This window comes from Dromiciops gliroides, chromosome 4, assembly GCF_019393635.1.
Source record: "Dromiciops gliroides isolate mDroGli1 chromosome 4, mDroGli1.pri, whole genome shotgun sequence".
In the NCBI taxonomy this organism is placed as follows: Eukaryota; Metazoa; Chordata; class Mammalia; order Microbiotheria; family Microbiotheriidae; genus Dromiciops; species Dromiciops gliroides.
The window spans coordinates 172,746,891-172,773,491 of NC_057864.1; the positions used below are offsets into that span (position 1 = coordinate 172,746,891).

The 26,601-nt window shown below is 37.1% G+C and overlaps 1 protein-coding gene across 6 annotated transcripts in view; it reads right to left on the reverse strand.

Annotated features, from left to right (window-relative positions):
• STXBP4 (syntaxin binding protein 4) overlaps nucleotides 1-26,601 on the reverse strand; it is a 240,921-nt gene that overhangs the window by 143,051 nt on the left and 71,269 nt on the right. For all 6 annotated transcript variants that reach the window (XM_044004740.1, XM_044004739.1, XM_044004738.1 and 3 more), the window contains 2 exons: nucleotides 20,070-20,159; nucleotides 16,596-16,661 (listed from right to left, as the gene is read on the reverse strand). In XM_044004740.1, coding sequence (XP_043860675.1) covers nucleotides 16,596-16,661; nucleotides 20,070-20,159 — 156 coding nt within the window. The remainder of the gene's footprint in view (nucleotides 1-16,595; nucleotides 16,662-20,069; nucleotides 20,160-26,601) is intronic.

A 26,601-nucleotide genomic window follows, 5' to 3' on the forward strand; every position in this document is an offset into this window, starting at 1 on the left:
TTAAATGATCTCTAGGGTCCCTCCTTGCTCTAAACCCTACAACCCCATAATTTTTGAAGGGAATTTTTAAAAAGTGGCAAGGAAAACAAAATTTGCAATTAAAGCAATCCACTGCCTTTAAGAATGTATATACTGGGGTGGCTAGGTGGCGCAGTGGATAAAGCACCAGCCCTGGATTCAGGAGTACCTGAGTTCAAATCCGGCCTCAGACACTTGACACTTACTAGCTGTGTGACCCTGGGAAAGTCACTTAACCCCCATTGCCCCACAAAAAACAAAACAAAAACCAAAAACCAAAAAAAGAATGTATATACTGAAAGGGCAGCTAGGTGGCGCAGTGGATAGAGCACCGGTCCTGGATTCAGGAGTACCTGAGTTCAAATCCGGCCTCAGACACTTAACACTTACTAGCTGTGTGACCCTGGGCAAGTCACTTGACCCCAATTGCCTCACCCCCCCCCCAAAAAGAAAAGTATATACTGATTCATTATCAGTAGAATATGTACTGTGGTTGTTTTTCATCCTTGTCTTTCTTGCCAGATCTCTCATGTAACCTAAGGTATTTATGAGATAAATAATTTAGGGATAAAGGCACTTTGTCCACAAATCAGCATGAAGTTAAATGGCCCACAAAGGATTGAACTAGTATGATTAGAGGTGGACACTAATCATCAGAATCAACCAACCTACCACCACATACATGCACACATATATGCAATACATATGTATATAGTTTAAATTTTTTAAAAATATGATGGATGTTTTCCAAAGAAGATAAAGGTCATTCCAACTCTGAAGTCCTATGATTTTAATTAATTTACCAGGAATTATTATAACCTTTGAAGAAGGAATCACGCATACTATACACCAGTATCCTCCTATTGACTAAATGATAAATTCTGAGATAACTTTTTTTTTTTTTGTGAGGCAATGGAGGGTTTGCCCAGGGTCACACAGCTAGTAAGTGTCAAGTGTCTGAGGCCAGATTTGAACTCAGGTCCTCCTGAATCCAGGGCCAGTGCTTTATTCACTGCGCTACCCAGCTGCCCCTATGAGATAACTTTTAAAGCAAGGGTTCTTAACATGGGCTTCACAGATCCCTAAGGTATATTAGATTTGAGGGGGTCTGTCTCTTCAAATGGGGGAAACTACATCTTTATTTTCACTAACCTCTAACTGAAATTTAACTTTTCCTTTAATTATGACTGTAAGGTAAAACATTCTTCTGAGAAGGTATCCATAGACTTTACCAATCTTCCAAAGAGGTCCATGATATACACAAAAAATGGCAAACAGCTCTTCTTCTTTTTAAAGTGATCTCTTTTTGCATTAAAAGAATTTAGAAATGGAAATTCTAAAAAGAAGATAGTTTTTTCCTTGTTTTTCAAAGCTCATGTAGTATGCTGTTAGATTGAACATTTCAAAGTATGGCTGGGTCTATGAAGACAGGTAGGCTAATAGGATGAACTGTTCCAATTTATCGCCTTGTGAGCTTTGTTGGGCTGTTGGTCTTTAGTTTAGGTTGTATCTTATGTATCATATGAGGAAGGAATTTGCATAGTGAATCAATTTTAGAATTGTAAAGAAAGATAGAAGGAGGAAATAACAAATGTTGGAGGTGTGGAAAAATTGGGACACTAACACACTTGTGATGTTTAAAATCTTAATTGTGGTCGCCAATAATTAAAAGGCTTCAGTACCAGTCTTTGGGCATTAAACATTTATTAGAACATACAGATATTTTCAAAGAGTTCAGAAGGTTATGAAAAAGAAGTCCTACCTAGCCTAGAGTTCCAGCTTGGTTGGTTCTTCCTGAAGTCCTCCTCCACAAGCCTGCTTTAATCAGGAACTCCTTCACCAGCCTGTTTTAATCAGCATTCCCTAGCAAGCTGTTTGTGGAAGCTTTTTTATAGATCTGGAACAGAGGCGGTCCTTACACACTGCTTCAAGGTGATTGGTTGGCGTCATCCAAATCCATTGTCTTTGAAGGTGTTCTCAAGTTGAGTTCACAGTCTAGTTTCTGAGAACAATACCTTCTTAAGGGATAGCCAGGTGTGATTACAATCCAATTAACTTGAAGTAGGCTTAATCAGCAGTCAATTACTCTCACTTGATTCAATCAGTCTTAATTAATCTCCAGGGTGGTCTTTGAGTATCTGCTAAATCCCATTATTTCATCACATTCCCCCCTTTGTTTCTTCTAGGAACAGGTGTTCCTTGATGAAACACACCGTTGGTAAAACTGTGAGCTGATCCAAGTATTTTGGAGAGCAATCTGGAATTATGCCCAAAGAGTTATAAAACTGTATATACCCTTTGACCCAGAAATACCATTATTAGGTCTGTTTCCCAAGGCCATCAAGGAAAAAGGAAAAGAACTTTTTTGTTCTAAAATATTTATATAAGTTCTCTTTGTAGTGACAAAGAACTAAAAATTGTGGGTATGCCCATTAATTGGAGAATGGCTAAACAAGTTGTCCTGTGTGACTGTGATGGAATATTATTGTGCTATAAGCAATGATGAGCAGGTTGATTTTGGAAAAACATGGAAAGACTTGCATGAAGTAATGAAGAGTGAAATGAGCAGAACCAACAGAACATTGTATATGGTAACAACAATATTTTAAAAAATATAACTGAATGACTAAGTATTATTTTCAAATCAACAATAGACCAATGAAGGAAGATGCTATCCACCTCCAGAGAAAGAATAAACAGAAATATGAAGAGTATGGTTTTTCATGTGTACATAAATACATGTAAACATATGTATAAATCTTTGTCAAATGGTGGCCTTCTCTAGTTCAGGATGGGGAAGAAGGGAGGAAGATAGATCAGAACTTAAAAATATAACCAAAATAAATAAAGAAATGTATAGAGAAAAATTAATTTCAAAAAACAATTCAGGAGAGCACACTGGAAAGATTTTAGTGTGATGAAGATTTTCATCCTTTTAAAATTTCTTCTCTCAAAGAATCATTTTTAAAAAGAGAAAAAAAAAATGGAAGTACTGAAATAGAGGTGCTTCTTCATTGCTACTATCCATATTCAGTCAATCCCTCAAGTCCTATTAAGTCATACTTTTTGATGCTTCTAGAACCCATATCTTTCTAATCCCCATTCTAGGGGGTCTGGTTGATGCACTGCTGGACTTGGAGTCAAGAATACCTGGGTTCAAATTCTGCAGGAGACAGTAGTCATAAAATCATACGCAAGTGTATTGTTTCATCACGTGTAAAATGAGGGTAACTGCAGCACTTAGCTCAAAGCGTTGCTGATTGGATTAAATGGGACAATGATATAAAGCACCTTGCAAAGCTTAAAAGTTGTATAAAAAATGTCAGTTATTGTTATTATCTAGATTGCATATTTTTGATAGAACAGATAGAAATAGTCAAAGGATAAGTTGCCATTTATGATTATTCTTTTATATGTAATATTCTATAGGTTATTATTGAGCAGGAGGAAAAAATAACTGCTTTTTTATAGTTGAATAGTAGGATGTAGGCTCAGTGAACACATGCTTGGTACCACCCTGGTAGTAGTCAAGACAACAGGGATGATAGGTACCTCATTTTGTTCCTACATTATAATTTTGATCTACTCTGATAAGTCTTTATACCTTGAAATCTTTTTGTTCTATATAACTTCAAGACTTTGAAGACTTGGGATGGTGACATTTATTTAAAGGGTTAAGTTTTTATGAATCAATGTCATGTCCAGGTGAACATGGGCAATGGTTTGTAATAATGTCTCTGTTCTGGTAAGATTTATTAGTTGAATCCTCCAGGATATTCTGAGGTCTGTTATCTGTTTTTTTTTTTCCTTTCTTTTTTTTTTGGTGAGGCAATTGGGGGTTAAGTGACTTGCCCAGGGTCACACAGTTAGTATGTATTAAGTATCTGAGGCCGAATTTGAACTCAGGCCCTCCTGACTCCAGGGCTGGTGCTTTGTCCACTGTGCCACCTAACTGCCCCTGTTATCTGTTTTATGGAATTTGTTATCTGTCAATCCATTAAAGACAGAGAATTTATGATGTCTAATTCTAGATACCAAAGTCCTATATTTCAGGGCACTAAAATTTTGCAAACAGTTGTGATAGAATGCATGGTTTCTACTTTTTCCTTGAATAAAATCTACATTGATCATGAAATCAAAGGCTACTTAAGGATAACAATCCTTTGGCAATTTCTGGTGGAAACGACTTTGTCTAAAAATGCCATCATAAACCTTTCTATGTCCACAAACATGATCCAATCTTGGATTATTATTATTCTTTTAAAGCACTTTATGAAATGAAGATGCTGGCAAAGGCAAATATAACTCTCTTCTCTCCCCCTTCTGTGGCATTCTGAATTATCCTTCTATATCCAAATAAAGAATTTTAAAATTTTCTTATTAGCAAAGGAAAAGAATAAAAAAGCCATTTTTTTCTTCTTTTTTTTTTTTTTTGGTGGGGCGATGAGGGTTAAGTGACTTGCACAGGGTCACACAGCTAATAAGTGTCAAGTGTCTGAGGCCAGATTTGAACTCTGGTCATCCTGAATCCAGGGCCGGTGCTTTATCCACTTGTGCCACCTAGCTTCCCCAAAGCCATTTTGTTCTTAAGGTGAAAGGCTTCATTTAAAAAAAAAAAAATGGTTCCAAGAAGTTACCCATCAATGACTGGAACACATTATGGCATACAAATGTGGTAGAATACTATTGTTTTTTAAGAGATGAAGAGGTAATTTCAGAGAAAATTGGGAAGATTTATATGAATTCATTCAGAATGAAGTAAGCAGAATAAGGAGAACAATTTATACTGTAATACCAATCATGTAAGAATAAACAATTCTGAAAGACTGAAGAACTATGATCTATGCAATGATCAACCATGATTCTGGAGGACTGATAATGAAAGATGCCACCCATCTTTTCATAAAGAGAGATGGGGGACTAATATGCAGTCATGGTTTTGTACATATCCAATGTGGTAATGGGTTGACTATGCCTATTCATTAGAAAGGTTTCTTCTTTTTTGAGGGGGAGGGGTGAGGGTGGAATAAGAGAAAATTAATGCTTATTGCTTTAAAAATTAGATAAACTTTAATTTAAAAAATGCTCCAAGTAACTCTGACTTGGGTATATGGGCCAGGCAACATTTTATGAACACTGTTCTCTTTTAGAGATATGATGATTGCAATTGCTTCTTTAATCTCCCCCCATATTTTCTCCCAAAGACTAAGATAGCAGTGATGCCAGCTGCCACAATTAAATCCACACTCGGCCTCTGTCCACCCAAGGACTCCATGCTCAGTTGATTTTATATAGTTTTGCCTCAGGCCTTCACACCCTCTTCTTGCATTTGGTCCAACCTCTGTGTGGGTGAGTCCAACTCCACTGAGGATTATCTGAGCCTCAAATTTGCCAGATGAACAATTCCCCCTTGCTTTTTCAGGGCAAAGACTGGTTCGGACAAGTTAACATATTTTGGTTTTGGACTGTTCACTAGTTTACCACAGCCTTGGGTCATCACCCTGTGCTGAAAGAAGGTTTAAAAACAATGAAGTACAAGAAGAGGGTTGGTTTGAATACTGATGAATAAAGGCAGTGGCTGGAAGAAGGGCCCATGCCTGTTAATAGTTGTTGTAACTTGAAGGAAAAAACAACAAAAAAATGAGTGTCATGGGAAATTGTTCTCCTATATTGAAACAGGGTGGCAGGGCCTCAATACACATCGTAACAAAATTATTTACTTTTTAGAGGTGAGTACAAATAATTATTTGGAACACAATGGGCAGGTATTTTGGTAATCATTCCCTGATGAAAGATGACATAGCCTGAACCTAAATGTGCAAAAAAATTAGCGAGTTTCCCTTTAGAAGGATCCTGAGTTGTTTGGTTTTTTATTGTTTGTTTCTTGTCCCCCCCCCCCATTTTACTATTGTTAAATAGTTTGGAAAAAGTACATAGAGCAAAGCAGAGGGCATTTTCTTTATCGGTGAATTCCCTTTAACCCATATAAATATACCCACAAGAAAGAGATGGAGGAACATCTATCACTTCTGAGACAGACACTGTTATGGTTTTATTGTACTCATGAAATAAAAGCAATACTACTTCCTAAATTAATTCACCAATTTAGAGCCGTATTAAATTACAAAGGAAATTTTTAATAGAACTAGATATTAATAAAACAAGGTTTTATTATTTTATGTAATTCATAACATCACAATATATTATATATAAGATTTATAATATTTTATTATTATAAAATAATGAAATTAAATAAGAATAAAATCCATGTGGAAAATCTCAAGGGAAATAATGAAAAAAAAAAAGGTAGGAGCAAAAGGGACCTAGAATTGCCAGGTGTCAAATTATATTATAAAATAGCAAACATTAAAAATATTTTGTCCTAGTAATGTACAGTTGGTGGAGTTGTGAACTGATCCAACAATCCTGGAGAGCCATTTGGAACTATGCCTAAAGGACTATAAAACTGCAAATCAGGGGGCAGCTAGATGGCGCAGTAGATAGAGCACCGGCCCTGGAGTCAGGAGTACCCGAGTTCAAATCCGGCCTCAGACACTTAACACTTACTGGCTGTGTGACCATGGGCAAGTCACTTAACCCCCATTGCCCTGAAAAAAACAAACAAACAAACAAAAAAACCCTGCAAATCTTGATTCAGCGATACCTCTGCTAGGTCTATATCCCAAAGACATTCCAAAAAAGGGGAAAAGGATGTATTTGTACAAAAATATTTATAGCAGCTCTTTTCTGGTAGCTAAGAATTGGAAACCAAAGGGATACCCATCATTTGGGGAATGGCTAAAAAAGCTGTGGTACGTAATTGTAATGGAATACTATTGTACTATAAAAAAATGACAAGCAGGATGATTTCAGAAAAACCTGGAAAGACTTACATGAACTGATACATAGTGAAATGAACAGAACCAGGAGAAGGTTGTATACAATAACAACAATACTGTTCAATGAAGAACTATGAATGACTTAGTTATTCTCAGCAAAACAACGATCCAAAACAATCCCAAAGGATTGTTTCTCCTCCAGAGAAAGAACTGATATGACTGAATACAGACTGAAGCACACTATCTTTCATTTTCTACCTACCCTTCTTTTTTCTTTTATTTGAGTGTTCTCGTACAAAATTACTCATATTGAAAGGTTTTACATAATTGCATGTTATAACCTATATCTGATTGCTTGCTTTCTCAGGGAGGGAGGAAGGGAAGGAAAGATGGAATTTGGAGGTCAACACTCTTAATAAAAATGCTAAAAACAATTTTAAAAAGAAAAAGAAAATTAAAATAAAGAAACATGAACTTAAAAAAAATTGATCCTAAAATAATTATATAAGCAAAGTCCAGAAGCAATGAAACATAGTTCTGCAGTGCAGGACAAATGCAAGAAAGCAAACTACTGAGTAGGATTTCCTATGGAAAACTAGAGAACAGATTGATAAAAAAATGACTTATGCTAAATCTTTATATTTTCTAGTAAAGAAAAACTCCAAATGAATAAACTACCTGCAAAAAGTCACATTAAGGAGAAAAAAACTTGAAAATGGAAAAGGTAGCTTTTAGATCTGGCGATAAGAAAATATTAATAACAAAGGAGATAATAAAATTAAGAACAATTAATAACAAAGGAGATCCTAAAAGCTAAAAGAAATAATTTTTATCACATAAAAGTAAAATGTTTGTAAGAACAAAATTTTTAAAAAAATTTTGTGTGTGTGTGTGTGTGAGGCAATTGGGGTTAAGTGACTTGTCCAGGGTCACACAGCTAGTAAGTGTTAAGTGTCTGAGGCCAGATTTGAACTCAGGTACTCCTGACTCCAGGGCCGGTGCTCTATCCACTGCGCCACCTAGCTGCCCCAAGAACAAAATTAATATAATAATAATAACAACAATGATAATGATAAAACATCCTTCTGACTGGACTGGGAAGGGAAAGAAACATTTATTAATAATGATAATTGGGGGCATCTAGGTGGCGCAGTGGATAGAGCACCAGCCCTGGAGTCAGGAGTACCTGAGTTCAAATCTGGCCTCAGACACTTAACACTTACTAGCTGTGTGACCCTGGACAAGTCACTTAACCCCAATTGCCTCACTAAAAAAAAAAAAGATAATGACGATGATAATGATAGTTTAAAACCTTCTTACTGAACCTTAAAGAGAAAAAGAAGGGAAAGAAGCATTTATTAATAATGATAATAATAATATGTATGTGATGACCAGGATAAGATAAAGGAAACAGTACTAAAAGACGCCACATCTCAGAGTCATAAAATTGTTGGGTTTTGTTCAGGGGACAGATAAAAATAGAGTTTGCTTAACTCCATCTCCAGTCATCATCTCCTTCTCTGTCCCCAACACTGGAATTTTAGACTCTGTCCCTGCGGTGCTAGGCTATGAAAGGTAACTTTTTGCCTTTTCTTACCTGGAACCAGGTTTCAACACTTCAACCCTACCCACATTCCAGCTCCCTTTTAATGTACTGGATGCCTTCATTAGAATGTAAGCTCCTGGAGAACAGGGATTACCTTGCTTGCTTGTATTTGTATCCCTAATGATTAGCACAATGTCTTGTACATAAGTGATTAATAAAAGCTCCATCCATCCATTGTAATAATGTAAAATAATGAATCAATAAAACTTTTTTTTCAAAATCACATGGAAGTGACTGTTTCTCAAAAGCTTATGCCGACAGAGTGTAAATGCCTGATTTAACAAGATGAAAAACTTGAGTATGGTACTGGCAACAAGCTTATTGTCTGAGGACCAACCTAGCTAAATATAGAGGGTCATTACCTGTACACTGGTCATTACATGATGTATTTTTTGACTCATGGAACAAAGCAAAATGTAAAATGACTTAAGTCTTGCATCACCCCTTGCTGATTCTATAGAAATGGTAACAGATTGATGAGATTCAGTTTTTAGACTTCTTTTTTAAGCATCATTTTAAACTGTTGGTAATCTAGTTACAAAATCCTTGTCAAATGACCAGTGAATGAGTCAACATATTACTAGAAGACCAGGAAAATCAACCTATCAAGGATTTAATTACCTTTATGTATTTTATGGAGAAATGTGGTTTAATTATTATTTCTGATATTAATTTAAGAACTTTGGATTTTTTGTTGAGGCGGGGCACTGTTTGGGAAGGTCTAAACTTAAGAAATTTATTAGAAAAAGGTAAAGAAAGGGGCAGCTAGGTGGTGCAGTGGATAAAGCACCAGCCCTGGATTCAGGAGAACCTGAATTCAAATCTCACCTCAGACACTTGGCACTTACTAGCTGTGTGACATTGGGCAAGTCACTTAACCCTCATTGCCCTGCTCGCCGCCCCCCCCCCCAAAAGAGGTAATGAAAATTTTGCCAACATTCATACTTATAGGTTCATATAGCTGAATGGCATCACTTTCAACTTCTGGTTATGTCATTAGCAGTTTTAAAAGTTAAACTTATTGGTAAAGAAAAGGAAAGCTCTGGAAGAAAAATGTAGAGTATTTTTTACTATAAACGTAAAAAAATCAGAAAGCCTATGAATTGCTCAAATGTCATAAAAGATGTTTTGCCTTGAGAAAGGGGATACACATCTCATACAAAAAATGTTGAGAGAATTAGTCAAAGGACACAAATATGTCAGGAATGTACAGAAGAGAAAGTAGATGAGATGACTTATCCAAAGTCACATAGTTTGACAGCTACGTCTTGAATGAAGGTCTAGAATCCTGGGTCACTTCTACTACATCATGCTACTCCAAATGCAGACTTTGGGTAGGTTGGTGATTTTCAAGCACAACTTGGTACTTGTGAAATGTGTCATTGATTTGTGTTGTCATATATTCCAAAAACACATATTTTTGATTATTCTGGCTAATTATGAAAAGGATAAATGATTTTGTTCTATGAATCAAAGTCTGATACATATTTTAAAAACCAAATTTTCAAGGAGAAAGCTATGGAAAATGGTCTAGGAGTTGGTGGTTAGCATTTTGCTTTATGGTTTTCTAGGAGTTATTGCTAAAGTTCTTCTGGGAATCAATAATATACCACTTTTTGAAGTCCTAGACTTAACTCTTTAGTGTAAATCTGAGCTTCCACAGCAATGTTGGTCATGCAGGGAGAGAAATAAACATAGGAGGCCCTCCCATGGTAGAAATGGATATTGCTAAGAAAAAAATAAATGCTGCTTTATTTTTCTGTATCAGTCATAATCTAATCATTTTGCCAAATAAGACACTATCTAGTTACATTCTGAAATGTTAGGTTGTGGTTGTTCTAGAACAGACAAAAATTTTAGCTCCAACCTGTGTAATTGGGTAAAAGAAAGCATCAAGATCTGTCATTTTAACTGAAACCTAAATAAAAATTTACAAAGGATCTGTTACATATTCTCATTTTTCCTTTAATTAAAAAAAGTCACTCAAACTGACATACATGGCTTGAAGAAGTATATTGATAGCTCCAGTTTCAGAAAAGATGGAGCCAGAAGAGGCAAAAAGCCAAATCTATCCAAAACCAAAACAAAAAATTGGTACATGGGTAGGTGGTGCTCACGGAAAAAGGGGGTGGAGGAAGAGGTAAGCAAAGAAAGATGAAAAGGATAAATTATTGTGAAATTGAAATTGTAGGACTCAAAGTTGGCAGAAACCACAGAGATCATCTGGATCATGAATTCTTTGCCTTCTTTGTTTAATGGACTCTTTAGGTGGTTAGGGGGAGGAAGAAAGGAAGGAAAGATGGAAAAGAAGGAAAGAAGGGAAGAAAGGAAGGCAGAAGAGAAGGAAAAAAGGAAAGAATCAAGTACATACTATATTCCAAACACTATGCTAAATGCTTTACAAATACTATTTCATTTGGTCTGCACAACAACCCTAGGTGCCAGTATTATTCTCATTTTAAAGTTGAGAAAACTAAGGCATACAGAGATTAAGTGATTTACCCAGAGTTACAGTGTCTAAGGCTGGATTTGAACTTAAATCTTTCTGTCTTTAGGCCCAGTGGTTCAATCTACTGGGTCACCTTGCTTCCTATGAACTCCTTCTTAAAATAAGGTTTTAAAAAGCAAAAAATAAAATATGAAGGATTGCAAAGGAAGCCAATCATCACTGAAAAAAAAAAAGATGTATTTTTTGCCCTTCTGACTTCACAAATACCCCCAAATCTATCCACTGACTCTATGGGGGGGTCTGTGGCCCCCGGTTAAGACCCTGAGATGTAGTCCAACTCTTCCACTTTATGTAAAGGAAAATGAAAACTCCGAAGGTTAAGTGACTTGCTCAAGGTCATAAAGGCAGTAAGTGGAGTTGGGATTATAGCCTAGGTCTTCTGAGTCCAAATACACTGCTCTTTCCACTAATAAAAAAAGATATATTTATATACAAACACACATACATATACAATATGTACACATATATCACATATATTTACGTTTAATATGAATATAAAGAAAATAAATTGGTAAACACAAGCATATTTATATAACCACTATAAGTATGTATAATCTACAAATGGTACCTAGAGATTAATCTAGAAGAAGAAAAGAAATAGTATCACAGACTTGTGTTTTCATAATTTACAAAACACTTTCTTTAAAACCACCCTGAGAGGCATGTCATGGAGAGATTATTACTCCAAGTTTATAGATGAGGACTCTGAGGCTCTAGTGAGACCAAACAAGAACTTAAAGCCAGGTCTTTAGAAATAGATTTTTTTCAAATTTTAATTTTCAGTTCCAAATTCTGTTGCTCCCTCCACCCCTTCCTGTACCCATTGAAGGCAAGAAATACATTACCCATCATACATATGAAGTCGTGCAAAAACATATTTCAACATTAGCATTTTTGTGGAGAAAAAAAACAAGAAAAATAGAAGAAAAAAATATTCTCCAATCTGTACTTAGAATACATCAGTTCTCTATTTGGAGGGGATATTACTTTTCATTATGAGTCCTTTGTAATTATCATGGATCATTGTAATGATCAGAATCATTAAGTTTTCCACAATTGATTATTATTACAATATTGCTATAACTATAGACACTGTTCTCTTGGGTCTATTTCCTTCACTTTCTATCAGTTCATGTAAGTTTTTCTGAAACATTTCTCCTTTAAATCAAGGGTCTTTAGGCTCTAAATCACTACACATACCATTTTACACATACAGGAAATCTGATCACACTGCTACTGCTTTGCCTCATTTTCTCCATCACTGCTGATTTCCTGGTTACAATTCTGTGTGTTATCTACTACACAACACAATAACTATGTTCTCTGAAGATTCCATTGTGGCTTTAAGCCATAATGTGGAACAGAGAATATAATTTTTTTGGTAGTACTACAAATGCAGGCATTGATATCTTTCTACTTTACAACTGTTTGAAGGGAGACAAAAAACTGAGCTATTAAAACCCAACCACCATTATACTAATTGCCATATGCATGGGGCGACTCTAAATAAGATCATAGTGTTTAGACATGGAAGGGCATTCTGAGCTCCTGTAATCCAACTTTCTGATTTTACAGAGGAGAAAACACACTCAAGAGGTGAAAGTGATTTGTATAATGTAACAGAGAATGGGATTAATTTTCTTTTAAACAAATGTACCAGAAATAATGTGTGCAAGGAAACTTGTCTCTCCTTCTAAGTAGATACTTTGAAAGATTGTGCATTTATTCTAGTGATGTTACCTGTACTGTTCCACAGTGACACCACTTAGGTGGGGCCAGAGGCAAGACAGGTTTCACTTTTGCTAGGAATCCTAAACTTGGAGGGGGAAGGGTAAGGATGATGATGATGAGAGATCTTATGGGAGGGGCCAAAAAGCAAGCAGAAAGTCACTGCAGGACCTAAGAGAAAGGTGTATCCATGGTCTAGGACTAAAGGTAATAATTGGAGTGTGTCAGGATTAAAAAAGGTGGAAAGGGCAAGGGTGGTCAGGGTCCAAACAAGCATGCAAGATCTGATTATCTCAAAATAGGATAGGGTATACATACCCATAAAAGCCACTTACCAATTTGATTCACTTCTTGCACTGATCCCAGGGCTCTCTTCTAAGCCTTATCCTTTATGACTGCCCCCCCACTAGTGCTTCCTGTATTAAAAGCCGTTGAGTCTGCATGATCAAAGCATGTTGGGAACTCCCCTGATGCAAACGTCTTCAGAGCCCCCTGGCACACTCTTTGGAAGAGCACAGCACCTTATAATAACAAATCACTTCTATGCAATGTTTAGCAGTTTCTACAGTTTCCTTACAACAAAATCTACGAGGTAGACAGGGAACTATTATTCCTATTTTGCTCCTGAGGGAACTGAGGCCCGTAAAGACATATCAATTAAATGGACTTACACAGGGTCACAGGGCTAGTAAGTATCAGAGCCAGGACCAAAACTCAGTTGTTCCAAGAGCAATTTCTCTTTCCAGTATACTGTGGGTGCTTGGTGAATGTTGCTGGAGAAACGAATGCTTGAATATCTTCAGTGGTGGCAAAGTTTCATTCTGAACAGATGGATCTAACTTTTGGAAAAAGCCCCAAAGCTATTCAGAGCCTCCTGTTGTGGTAAATAAAATGCATGACCAAGTAGGGTAGTATGAGTCTTAGTTAAAAAAAAAAAATTAGAAAAATGAGGTGTGTCCATAAAATAATAATACTGTGTGGCTTGCAAATAAATATGTTCTGCAAGCAATTCAATTCAACTAATAATTCTTAAACACCAACAATATGCATGGTGGTTTATGAGGTGCTGGGGATACCAAGGCAAAGATTAGACAATCCCTGCCCTCAAGGAACTAACATTTGAGTGAAGTAATAGGGAGTGGAGGGAAGGAAGGAAGGAGGGAAGAAGGGAAGGAAGGGGGAAGGGAGGAGGAAAGGAAGGAGGGAAAGAAGGGAGTTAGGGAAACTGAGGCAAGCAGAGCTTAAGTGACTTGCCCAGGGTCATATAGCTACTAAGTGTCTGAAGTGGTATTTGAACTGTCTTCCTGACTCATCTTCCTGAGTTCAAATCTGGCTTCAGATATTTATAAGCTTTGTGATCCCAGGCAAGACACTTAACCCTGTTTGTCTGTTTCCGCATATGTAAATGAGCTCAAGAAAGAAATGGAAAACCACTCCAATATGTTAGCCACACCCCACCCCTCCCCAAGAGTAGGCCAAGACTAAAAAACAACTGAACAACAACAAATTCCAGACTCCAGGCCCAGCTCTCTATCCAGTGAGATACAAAACTTCAAGAGATAGAGACAGAGACAGAGAAAGCAAGCAAGCAAGCACTAAATTCCAAAGAGGGGGAAGCTAGGTGGCAGAATGGATAAAGCACCGGCCCAGGATTCAGAAGGAACTGAATTCAAATCCAACCTCAGATATTTGACACTGTGTGACCCTGGACAAGTCACTTAACCCTTGTTGCCACCCCCCCCCCCATTCCAAAGAAGACTTCTATAAACTTTCCTGTAATAGAATATAATTACTTCTTCTTATAAGAAACTCTTACTTAGGTGCTCATTGATTCAAAGCTGGAAGGAACATCAGGGGCAACTCTCTCATTTTACAAATGAAGAAACTAAGGTACAGACAAATCAGGCAACTTGCCCAAGGTCACAGGGGCAGCAAATGGCAGAATTAGGATATGAAGCCAGGTCCTCTGACTCCAAATCCAGCATACTTCCCTCTATACAGCAATGTTTAAGTCTTAGAATGATGGTAACCAGTCAACCTTGCTATTTTATGCTCCTGCCTTGCATCTTTTTTTGGGGGGGGGAAGGGCAATGAGGATTAAGTGACGTGCCCAGGGCCTCACAGGTAGTAAGTGTCTGAGGCCTTATTTGAATTCAGGTTCTCCTGAATCCAGGGCAGGTGCTTTATCCACTGTGCCATCTAGCTGCCCCCATCCCTGGCATCTTTTTAAAAAAGAATATTTCTTTATTATTATGAACATGACAAATATCAACAAATATAACTGCTTCCCTTCAAAGAGAAAAAGATGCCTGTATATGGCACCATGAATATTACATGAAGTTTAAAAAAATACATATTAAATTTAACATTGTATTAACATATACATATTAAATGAAATAGTTTTTTTTAAGACATGTTAAAATTAACATGGTATTCCCAATACTACTCTGCTCATCTGTGCCCCTTTCTGAACTTCTTCCTGCTCACTTCTATTTTTTTTTGCAGGGCAATGGGGGTTAAGTGACTTGCCCAGGGTCACAGAGCTAGTAAGTGTCAAGTATTTGAACTCAGGTCCTCCTGAATCCAGGTCCAGTGCTTTCTCCACGGCGTCCCACAGCTGCTCCAATTTTTAAATGTTTCATTGACTTTTTTTTTCTATAAATATCACTACATTCCCCATGCACCTATCCCAAATCCGCTTCCCTTGTAACAAATAGATACAGTCAAACTAGACAAATCCACATTTTGGCCAGGTCTAAAAATGTATCTTTCGTTCTGCATCTCATCCTCATCATTCTGTTAAGGGGTAGGAAGCATGAATTATCATTGTTCTTCAGGAGTTGCTTTCATCATGGCATTGACCAAAGTCCTTAAGTGCTCATGGATTTTTTTTCACAACATCTTATAACAGACATTGTATAAATTATTTTCCTGGGCCTGATGACTTTGCTCTGCATTCATTCATACAAGTTCTCCCAGATTTCTCTGAATTAGACTCTTCAGTCATCTTATGGTACAATAATATTCCATTATATTTATATCCTGGACTTTGTTCAGTTATTTCCCAGTTGATGGACACCTACTTATTTCCAATTCTTCACTATAACAAAAAGAGGTACTGTAAATATTTTATGCATATTAGTGTTTGCCCTCCAGCCCTGTATCGGTAAATGTTTAACAACTGGCTCTCTAAAACCCCCAAAACAAAACAACAAGACAACATACTTATAAGTTTAATCAGCATTATTAACATTTTCTCCATCACTTTCTTAAGTCTAAACAATCAGCAAAATAATAAATCAAACACTGATTTGTAACTTTTGCTAATTTTAAAGTTGCCAATGTTCACACTGAAAATTTAACAAGTGACTCTTGGGAGTTGATTCAAGCTGGCTCCAGCACACCCCTGCGTCTATGCCAAGTAGGATTGCACACCCTTAGAATAGAAGTTCCAAAATGCTTTCCAGAATGGTTGGATCCCTTCAGAGCTCCACTGGCAGGTATCAGTGTGCCTGTCTTCCCTCAGACTCATTAATAACTTTCATTTTCCTCACCTTTGCCAATCTGATGGGATGGGTATAAGATGGTTTCTCAGAGTTATTTTAATTTATATTTCTCTTATTATTACTGATAGGAACTTTTTTTTCATATGGCTGTTCATAGCTTACTTTTTTACTTTTGTGAACTGCCTGTTCATATCCTTTGGTCATTTATCTATTAGAGAATTGCTCTTTTATATATTCGTTATCAATTCACCATATATCTTGGATTTCAGACTTTAATCAGAGAAATTTGTAACAATGAGATTTTCCTCGAAGAGTATTTTCTAGATGGACTTCATTGCATTAAATTTGTTGGTAATGCCCATATCTTGGGTATATAAAGCCCAACTTACTTGTTTCACATTCTGGAGCTCTTCATTTAGTTTCTTCCTTTGATTTTCTGATTCCAACAGCTTATCCTAAAAGGAGAACATGCAATTAATAGTTTGCAATATAATTTTTACAAATGTTAAATTTAGTTCCCTCTAAGCTTACTTAGTTTCTAAACCAACCAAAGCTAAATTCTAAGATCTAATAACAAAAGAGAATGTGCATTTCCCCCTCTCTTTCCATCTAACAAGTTCCATAGCCAAATAACCAGGCCCTTCCCATAGCCAGCTTGAAAAAAAAATCTCAAATTGCATTATTTTCCCAAGGCTACTAGAAGACCCAGAGGGAGGAGAGGGTACACTTAAATATTAGCTAAGACAAGAGATATAAAGTTTAAAAGCATTATTTTTAGAAACAAAGAGTTAGGGCTTCTAAATATTTGATGAAGAAAGTAGGTCACAGGGGCATGGCTGGATATATGTTTCTTAGCATCTAAGTTCATCTAAATATGATCTTGGAAGAATAAGCAAGGAGAGCATGTCATCACTATTCAATGTAAGGGAACAGCTGCTGAAGCTTCAAAAGTCATTGATGTTCAAAAGCAAATTACACATGCAAATGAAATATGATCTCAGTACTTATAATAAAGTCAAGTATTTACTCCCAAAGTCCTGGAAGCATGGTTTTAAGAAACCCATTATCAATATGTCCCATTTTATTTAGCAAATTACACAGAATTACTACCAGTAACAGAAGGCCAAATTCTACCAATAGTCTGGACGGAGATGACTTGGATGTTAAGCAGAATGGGAAAAAATTTATATAAACATTGCAATGCCAAGAATAATTGATTTGATTTCAGATTTTAATTTTTCCCAGTCCAAGAGATAAAATAAGGGAGCATGAAATGATTGTCATAAAACCATCCAGAATAATAGCCATGAATCTGGGTTCTGTTACCATCTATCCTCAAGCAAGTCACTCTTTGTGTCCTGGTTCTCACATGGGTACAAGGGAAATATGTCTATTTTCACTCACCTTTGCTAAGCAGGTGTTAGGCTCAGCTGAGCCTTTTGAAAAAAAAAAAAAGATTTACTGGGCTACACCAGTGTCTTAAAAAAGAATCATTCTCTGAATTAATAACTACCCAGTAGTGAAAGAATATTTAATATGTTCTTCTAAATCTCACTGGCTTAATTTTCATCCCTACCATAAAGCAAAGGTAGTTTCATGGATGAAGAACATAGGGACAAGGGAAAGAAGAGAGTAGGAAAGGATTAAAGATCATTGGTTGGCCTGCGGATGGATTTCTGCCACAGAACTCAATTAACAGTAAGCCTTTATATTATATGAACTGCAAATTACTGGGGAAAATGAATAGGAAAAGCTACAGTGCTTTGGGCACTGTAATAACATAGGATTCTTAATTGTTTTAATCAGCATACATTCTTCTAAAAAAAAAAAAACGATGGATGATTAACTAGAGATTAGAATGTGTATCTCCAGCTTTGATCGTAATACCTGAAAGCTGAGTTACCTTTTACAAGCTAGCACAGTCCTTCAAAATTCACTTAATGGGTTCTCAGCTGGGCTTTAATTTTATAAGTGTGTTACATGCCAGTCTCACATGGATGCAACACGAACAGCTTTGAAACTACAAATTTAGGAGTACTAAGTCAAAAACCTCAACCAAATAACTGGATTAGTACAGATGTACTATTAATGGAACAAATGAATGAGAGGGATTAGAGAGCTACCCCAGGATTCCTAGTAATCATACAAATTAAATTATTTATGGGGGGAAATACCTGGGATAGTAATTTAGAACAAGAAATACTGTGTAGCTAAGGTGACCAATTTTGCAAGAATTTTTTTTAAGGGGGATTAGAAACCAACCATCAGTAATTTATTTCTAGAACCTGTTCATACTTCCCTCCCCTGGGCTTTTAATTGTTATTTCAAAAGATATGGCGAAGAAAGGCATTTCAGTGTTGAAAGAAATATCACACTGAGACTCTCTTTGGGTGGGAAAGGAATTGCAGAAATAGTGGCCGTGTTGACCTCCATTAAAATAGATTCACAAAATACTGTAATTAAAATAGATTCACAAAATCCCAGTACCATAATGTACAGGTGTTACATACAATTGAGGTGGGATTTTATATGAATTTGGGTATTGCTCCAAGTATGGTAGGTGCAGAATGAAGATAAGAAAGGTGTTATAAAATACTACAGCACCTCTTCCATGTTATGGGGATTTTAAAATACAAATTACCTTAATCTCTGATGCTTTTCTAGAAAAGAATGATGGTACTGCTTTGAGATACAGGTCCTTTTCCCAAGGATGCAGGATTCATCTGTGCAATAATAATATATTTACTGCACATATAATATTGTATATTATATACTACATACAATATTGTAAAATCTGAACTTAGGTCTTCCTGACTCTAAGTTCATCATGCCATCCATTAGATTTGAGAATAAAATATGTTCTTTTTTTGTGTTTTGTTCTGGCCTTTCTTTTCATCTCCAGAACTTAACATAGTGCCTGATACACAGTAGGTGTTTAATAAATGCTAGTTGACTGGCCAAGTACTTTCTACTACACAGAAATGCCTTCATATAAAACAACAGGGAGGCAGATACATGGTATAATGGGTAGAGTGCTGTATTTGTAGTCAGGCAAACCTGAGTTCAAATCCCACCTCAGACACTTATTTAGCTGTGTGACGCTGGGCAATTCACTGTTAACTTCTCTCAAACTGAGTTTCCCCATCTCTAAAACGATGTTAATGATAGCAACTACCTCATAGGGTTATTGTGAGGATTGACTGAGTTAGCACATGTAAAGCGTTTTGTAAACTTGAAAGTGCCATATAAATGTTAGCTATGTGTCTATCAGCAGCAGGAAGGCTTATGGTGGCCAACCCTGATCATGTAGAGCCAGAAGGAATAAAACAGTGAGAGGGAATCAACTTGGACAGAGGGAGTAAATGCCTCATCTCAAATTATGGAAACATGGAACTGTAGGTCTGGGCTAGTTCTCTGAGCCCAATGCTCTCATCTTATGGATAAGGAACTTGGGACCCAGAGAGTCAAAATAAGTTGACTGTGTTACTTAAGCAAGCTAGCCAGTGGAAGAGCTGGTGGGGGGAAGAGCCAAGGTCCCCAGGCTTCACCGTGCAATGTTTGTTTCTTCTGCTATAGTATCACCACCTCTCCTCTTCCTAAGGCTGTCAGATGTTCTCCATCCATATATAACTAAAATGATACCACCTTAATTTGCATGGGTCTTGTGAAATTTAAGTAATAGAATAAAAATTTTTAAATAAAATAAAAAATACAATGCAGCCCCATTGGATAAAGCACTATGAGCACTGGTTATATTTATCATTTTAGTAAGGATAAAAAAATACCCTGCCACTAGTCAAATTTGTAAGAAGAAAATATTTTACTTAAAAAAAAAAAAAAAACTAAACTAAATTAAAGATTACCTTGAGTTTGCTGACTTCTCTCAAAGCATCATTTCTTTCACGTTTAAGCTTTTCTACTTCATCCACTTCTGAAGAATCACAGGCAAGAAGCTATACACATTGAATTGGAAAAGGAAAACAACATGTTGTGTGCTTGTGATTACAGGTTAATGAGAAATATTTGTCGGTTTGTTATCACAGTCGTTTTGCTTTTACATATTAATATTATATTTCATTAAAGAATTCCACAAGTTTATTTTTAAACTAATCACTTGGTTAATTAAAACAGGATGCAAAAGTAATATAGGGCAATATCATTAACTTAAATTTAATTTTAAGTTTTTAGTGCTTCCAACTGGTTTTATTTCACTATAAACCACCCATACTACTCTGCATTAAGTTAATGCTAATATTTTAATTTGGCAAGAAGCAACACAATTTCCCTGAAAGGTTCAACCATATTCCTTCCAAGACAGGGCTTATCACCCAGGAATGGAATGAAGAATCTACAACTTGCTGTCCAAATTGTTCCCTAGAGACCTTAGCACAATGTACTGCTGTTCCCAAGACTGACAAAATGTTGGCCACAATAAGGAAGGACACTAAAAACAAAACCTAGAACATGATCTGATCACTTCACAACTTGGAACACTGTGTGCAGTTTAGCCCTTCATGAAGACATAATGGAGTTGGAGAAGGAACAGATAGCTGTGGGACCACAGGAAAGTTACTTAACTTCTCAATAGCCTGGAATTTGGAATTTGGAATTTCCTAAAACTATGAATTAGATATTAGTGGGCAATTTGCAGGTGTGGAAAGAGTTTCTATGCTGGAGGTTCCCTAGACTGAATGAAATTAGGTCTAGACTCCTCTCTACCAAAAAAAAAAAAAAAAAGGGTAAACATGGGACTTATGACCTGTTAATAACAAGCAGGAGAAAGGGCAAAGCACTTGAATACTGAAAAAAAGTAGCTTTAGGGTATGGAAGATAGAAAGAACCCACTCTGTCCAAGAAGGAGTATGCCTTTGTCTATACATCAAATTATAGCCTCATGGAACTTCAGAGCTGGGCCAATTCATAATATAAGCCATCTATTACTAAATAATAAATATCTGTAAATAAAATTAAATAATACATATTATTAAATAATAGATATCTATTATTGGAGATTATCTAGCTTAACTTTCTAACATGCTAGTTAAGGAAATTTGGACCCAGAGAAGCAAAAATCACTTGTCAAGATCACACATCTAGCTGGTGGCAAGGCTGGGACTCAGACTTGAGTATCATGACTTCTTTGTACAGTAGTTTCTCCACTAGAACACTGATGCCTCTCACCTTCCTATGGCTGTTGGAAGTTATCCATTTATAGATAAAATAATACTACCCTGACATGCATGGGTGAGGGCTACACATATCATATATATGAAGGATGGAATATATACATAATAGAATGTATTTTGAAGACATAACAGAGGTGGAGGAGGATCAATGAAGTTTTGACACATACTAAGGCTATAATGATGGGTAAATCACTTAATCTCTCATTGTCCCAGGTTGGAAAGGAATCACCAATCTGCCTGGGTAGAGTGGATTTCTACATGGGGGATTCCCAAAGGTCCAAATTCCCCCCCCAGTTCAAGAAGGGCTTAAATAAATGCATAAAAGATTCATGTTGAGTTCTTAAAAAACCTCGGAATATCTGCGGGTCATGCCACTAACTTCTTGACACTGTAATCTTGGAAGGCAATCATATCCTCACACAAACCTTCCCTTTTGGCTACTTTAAGACGGATAAATTATTACTTTAAGATGGATAATACTGGGTTGGATGATCTATTCGCGTGACCCAATCTCACATTCTCATGTCATCTCAGTGTTTGTGTACTATTCTAATTCTGAACCCTAAAAGCAAGTCCCAAATACGACATGGAAATTCTACCAAAAGGCTCATTTTATGAGATTCTCTTTTGGCTGCTGATTCTCTTGTGCAATGTGATCAAAGGAGTGCAGAACCATGTTGCTGCATAACAAATGCAAATATCAAAATATTTGTGATCTTTCGATCACAGAGAATATCTAGTGTGGAAACTCTATCCAGCAGTTTAAAAAGTGAACTTCATAAGACTTAGTAGATGAAATCCTAGGTAGTTGCCTGAGGCAGCCAGAGTTTAATCAAGTTCCAGTCCAATTCAATGCATCAAGCATTTATTAAGCACCTACTAAGTGCTAAGGCTCTGTAGGGGATACAAAGAAATATGAAAAATAGTAATTCTCAAGGAGATTACATTCTAGTGGAGGAGGAAAATAAATAAACGAATGAACAAACAAATAATAAGTAAATAAATGAATGCATGAATAAGATAATTTGAGGTCATTTGAATCATCTTAGTCTCAGAGTCACACAGCTAGTATGTGTCTAACCTTTTCTGCATTCTTTTTCAATTCCATTATGTCTTCATTAGAACACAAAGGCATCCCAGGAGGTAAGTATACCCTGAAGGAAGTTAGGGATATTCCAAGAGGCAGAGATGTGGTGAGGACTTGTCACAAAGCTAGTGAGTGTCACAGGGACCAGATTTCAATCCAGAATTTCCAGAGTGTGAACCCAGCACTCTATTGACTACATCATGATATCACACGCCATTCAAAATGCATTTTTGCTATCAATTCCCAAATGCTGATTCTGTCATTTACTATGTATGTGACTCACTAAGGCTTTGTTTTTCTCATCTGTATGATGAGGGAGTTGGATAAAATAATTTTAAAGTTCCCTTTTAGCTCTAAATTTATGATCCTATGAAAATGACTGTGGGCATTTCAGTGTAACACCTCAGATTTTTCATCTTTGTAAACTTTAAAGTACTATATAAATGTGAATTATTATTTACAACTCCCATTCAGTTCCTCCTCTGGACTTTGAATTCCTCTAAATGGCACTATCATTTTTCTTAGTCAACCAGACACCAAAGGAACATCTTTGACCACTCACTATCTTCCACAATCCAGTCTTTTGCTAAGTCATCTCCTCAGTGAATCTTTGTACCTCTGTTTCCATTCGGCCTAATCTGCTTTTTAAGGGGTTCTTTTCTCCAGTGAATTATTCTGCTCCTTTACCATTTGGTCAATTCTGTTTTTTAAGGAGTTATTTTCTTCACTAATTTTTTTGCACCTCTTTTGCCAAGCTGTTAATTCTCTTTTCACAATTTTCTTCGAACACTTTCATTTCTTTTCCCAATTTTTCCTCTACCACTCATCTCTTTCTTTAGCTCTTCTAGGAATTCTTGTTGGGCTTTTATCCAATTTGCATTTTTTGAGGCTTTGCTTGTAGCTTTTTTCACGCAGTCTTTCACACTGTCTGAGTTTGTTCTTCATTTATTCTGTTACTATAGTGGCTTTTTTAAGGTCAGGTTCCTTTTTGGTTGTTTTGTTTCTAGCCAATTTCTTTGGACTTTATGTTAAAGTTGGATTCTGCTCACCTCGGGGTAGAAAGGCATGTTCCACACTTCAACTTTTTTCATGCTGCTATTTTAAGAGCTAGATCAGGGTGGGGGGTGTGTGTGTCTATAAATGTTCAGTGCTTCCAAGGTGGCATTATCCTGGAAGAGGAGTGGTCACTGCTCTTGTGGTCTGCACTCTGATCCTTACCCAGGAAGAGCCCCTGGTCCCCTGTATCCGTAAACACTAGTGCTCCTCTCTGTCCTGAAACTATGCCCAGGGCCCTTGCTCCCTTTTGACTGACCACAAATGCTCCTCTGCAACCAAGAACTGTGACCCAGAACTGTGTATGGGCATTGAAGCTGCCAAACAGTACCAGGTCCTAAGCCTAGTGCCAGCAAAAAGCTCCCTGTGATCTCTTTCTGAAAAGCTTTCCGACCCTCTCACTGACTCTGGGATTAGAGTTCCTGAAGCTGCTGCCACTGCTGTCAATGCTTCCAAGGCCCAGAGCTGGTGTTGCCATTGTGTACACGCTGGGCTGGCCCCAGTGTCTGTCCTTTTCTGCTGATCTCCTAAATTGTTTCAGGATGAAAAAATGTCTCACCCCAACCTTTCCTTGTCTATGCTGCTCTAGAATTTGATTTGACATGTTTTTTTTTTTAGTTTTAATTTTTTTAGTGAGGCAATTGGGGTTAAGTGACTTGCCCAGGGTCACACGGCTAGTAAGTGTTAAGTGTCTGAGGCCGGATTTGAACTCAGGTACTCCTGACTCCAGGGCCAGTGCTCTATCCACTGTGCCACCTAGCTGCCCCTTTGACATGTTATTTTAAAGTTGTTTGGAGGAGAATGTTGGGAGAGTTCAGCTGGGTTGCTACCTTTACTCCATCGTGCTTCTGCCCCAAGTCATCTTAATTCTTTGTTGGCAGCGTCTCTCAAAGCTATCCATCCCTTCCTTTCTATTTTCAGTCCAAGCACTCTAGCTCAGGCTCTTATTAGCTCTTATTTGGACTACCGAAATTGCTTCATAATTTGGCTCTCTTTCTCCATACTCCCTCCTCCCAAGTCTAGGACATCACACTGAGACCAAATATATCATCCTACAGCTATGTTGTTACACTCTTATGCTCAAAATTACATTGCCTGCTGGATAAAATCATAGATCACAGGAAAAGGGTAAGAGGGAATAGGATCAAGAATTTAGCATTTTAGAATTGGAAGGAGCCTTATAAATCATGGCCCAATCTCTAAATTTTACAGAGAAAATGAGGAACATCATAAAGTAAGTGAGCTTAGCAACATGTCTTTAGGTGGGAACTAGAATGAAAGTACATTGACTTCTAGTCCCGATATCCTCCAGACTTTCATCATCTCTTGTACAGTCTTAAGACCATCCTACTTCTTCATTTTTGCTAATTCTCCTCTACCACCTTTCCTTCCTAATTTTCTCTGTTGAAATCCAACAGGCCTATCTCAAATCCTTGAAGGCCCATCTTAAATCCCTTAAGGCCTATCTCAGATGCCAGCTACATGAGGGCGGGCCCAGATCTTTTCCATCTTTCCATCCCTCTCCGCAGCCAGCACAGCGTTTGACATGTGCTGCATAGTCAATCAATATTTGCTTAAGGAATGAATAAGCCCCTGGATTATCTTTCCCTTTTTGCTCACTGAATTACTGGTAAGGTATACAGCAGGCAGTGTTATGGCCATCTCTCTTTTCCAAAACACTGTCAACCTTTCTGGATTGTCAGCAGCGTTCAGCAAAGAAACAGCAGCACCTCAGAACAAAGAGGCTAGAGAGGGAGGATGTCTGCCATTTCCATGGGGTGATTCACTAACACGAAGAGGTGATATGAATGTGTTATATTGGAGGAACAACTGGAGGACGTACTCCATCTTTCGGTGATGGTTGTTAGGCTAAGATGAAGCGAGTCACGATAAAACAATCTCTCGATTCTTGTGTCTCATTTTTTATCAGAAGTAGGAAATCACTAGCATATAGAAAAATCCTGAATAATTAGCATTAGCACTTCATTTTTGCTATCAAAGTATAGGAGACTACACATACCCTTCTGTGACCTAAAATCCTAGGGGTAGGAAGGAAGTGCTTTGCTCACTCTTTGGAACATTAGGGGTGCTGTGAAACCACAAGGACAGCTCTGTGTTTACAAATGAAACTATGGAGAGTGTCCTGCCCACCTGGCATCTGGACGGTCCCTCAAGCCCCTTCGTCCTTCCTAACAAAAACTGGATACCATGGGAGCCAGAAGTGTTAGGAGATGGTAGAAAAGGGCCCTTAGACACTTAATATTTTTTTTTGGTTGTGGTTGCTGAGCATTTGAATTGATGGCATGAAATGATTCCTAGTGGGAGAAAAATGGGGTTCCTGCAGTTTGGCTCCTCTCCATTTAATGGTAGGCGAGTTAGAGGGTTGATGGAGTGTCCCAGTGTGGGAAGGACTAGATGTCCTTTTAAAAGCCACCTACAGTATGCATTAAAGCAGTTCTCTAGTCATAGCTGCATTCCAAGTAATTCACTGCATTAAAATAAGCAATTTGTCAAGGATTACAACCTAATTTGAAAGAGTTAATGCATTTTGAAAATAGGTCATTGATGCTCTTATTTTTACAGGACAAAGATCATTTTGCTTCATGATGGCTAGTCATCAATTAACCAAGGATTTACTCAGCTTCAAATTAGCACCCTCCACCCCCTTCTCCTCCAACATGGGTGCAGCCAGGTGGCACAGTGTACAGAGCTCTGGGCCTTGAAGTTAGCAAGACCTGAGTTCAAATCTGGTCTCAGACACTTATTAGCTGTGCGACCCTGGGCAAATCACTTAACTGCTGCTTGCCTCAGCTTCCTCATCTGTAAAATAATAATGATGATAATAATACCTACTACTACCCAGGGTTATTCTGAAGACCAAATGAAATAATATTTGTAAAGTACTCTATGTAACTACTAGCTATGATGATGATTGTAATTTTTAAGATCTATGGTTTCAATAGTATAATGTTAATGTTCTCAATGAAATTATGATTATTATCATCATTGAGATCTACAGAGTTTCAATAGTATGCCAGTGTTCTTAAGTTCTCCTGTTCCTTTGATACC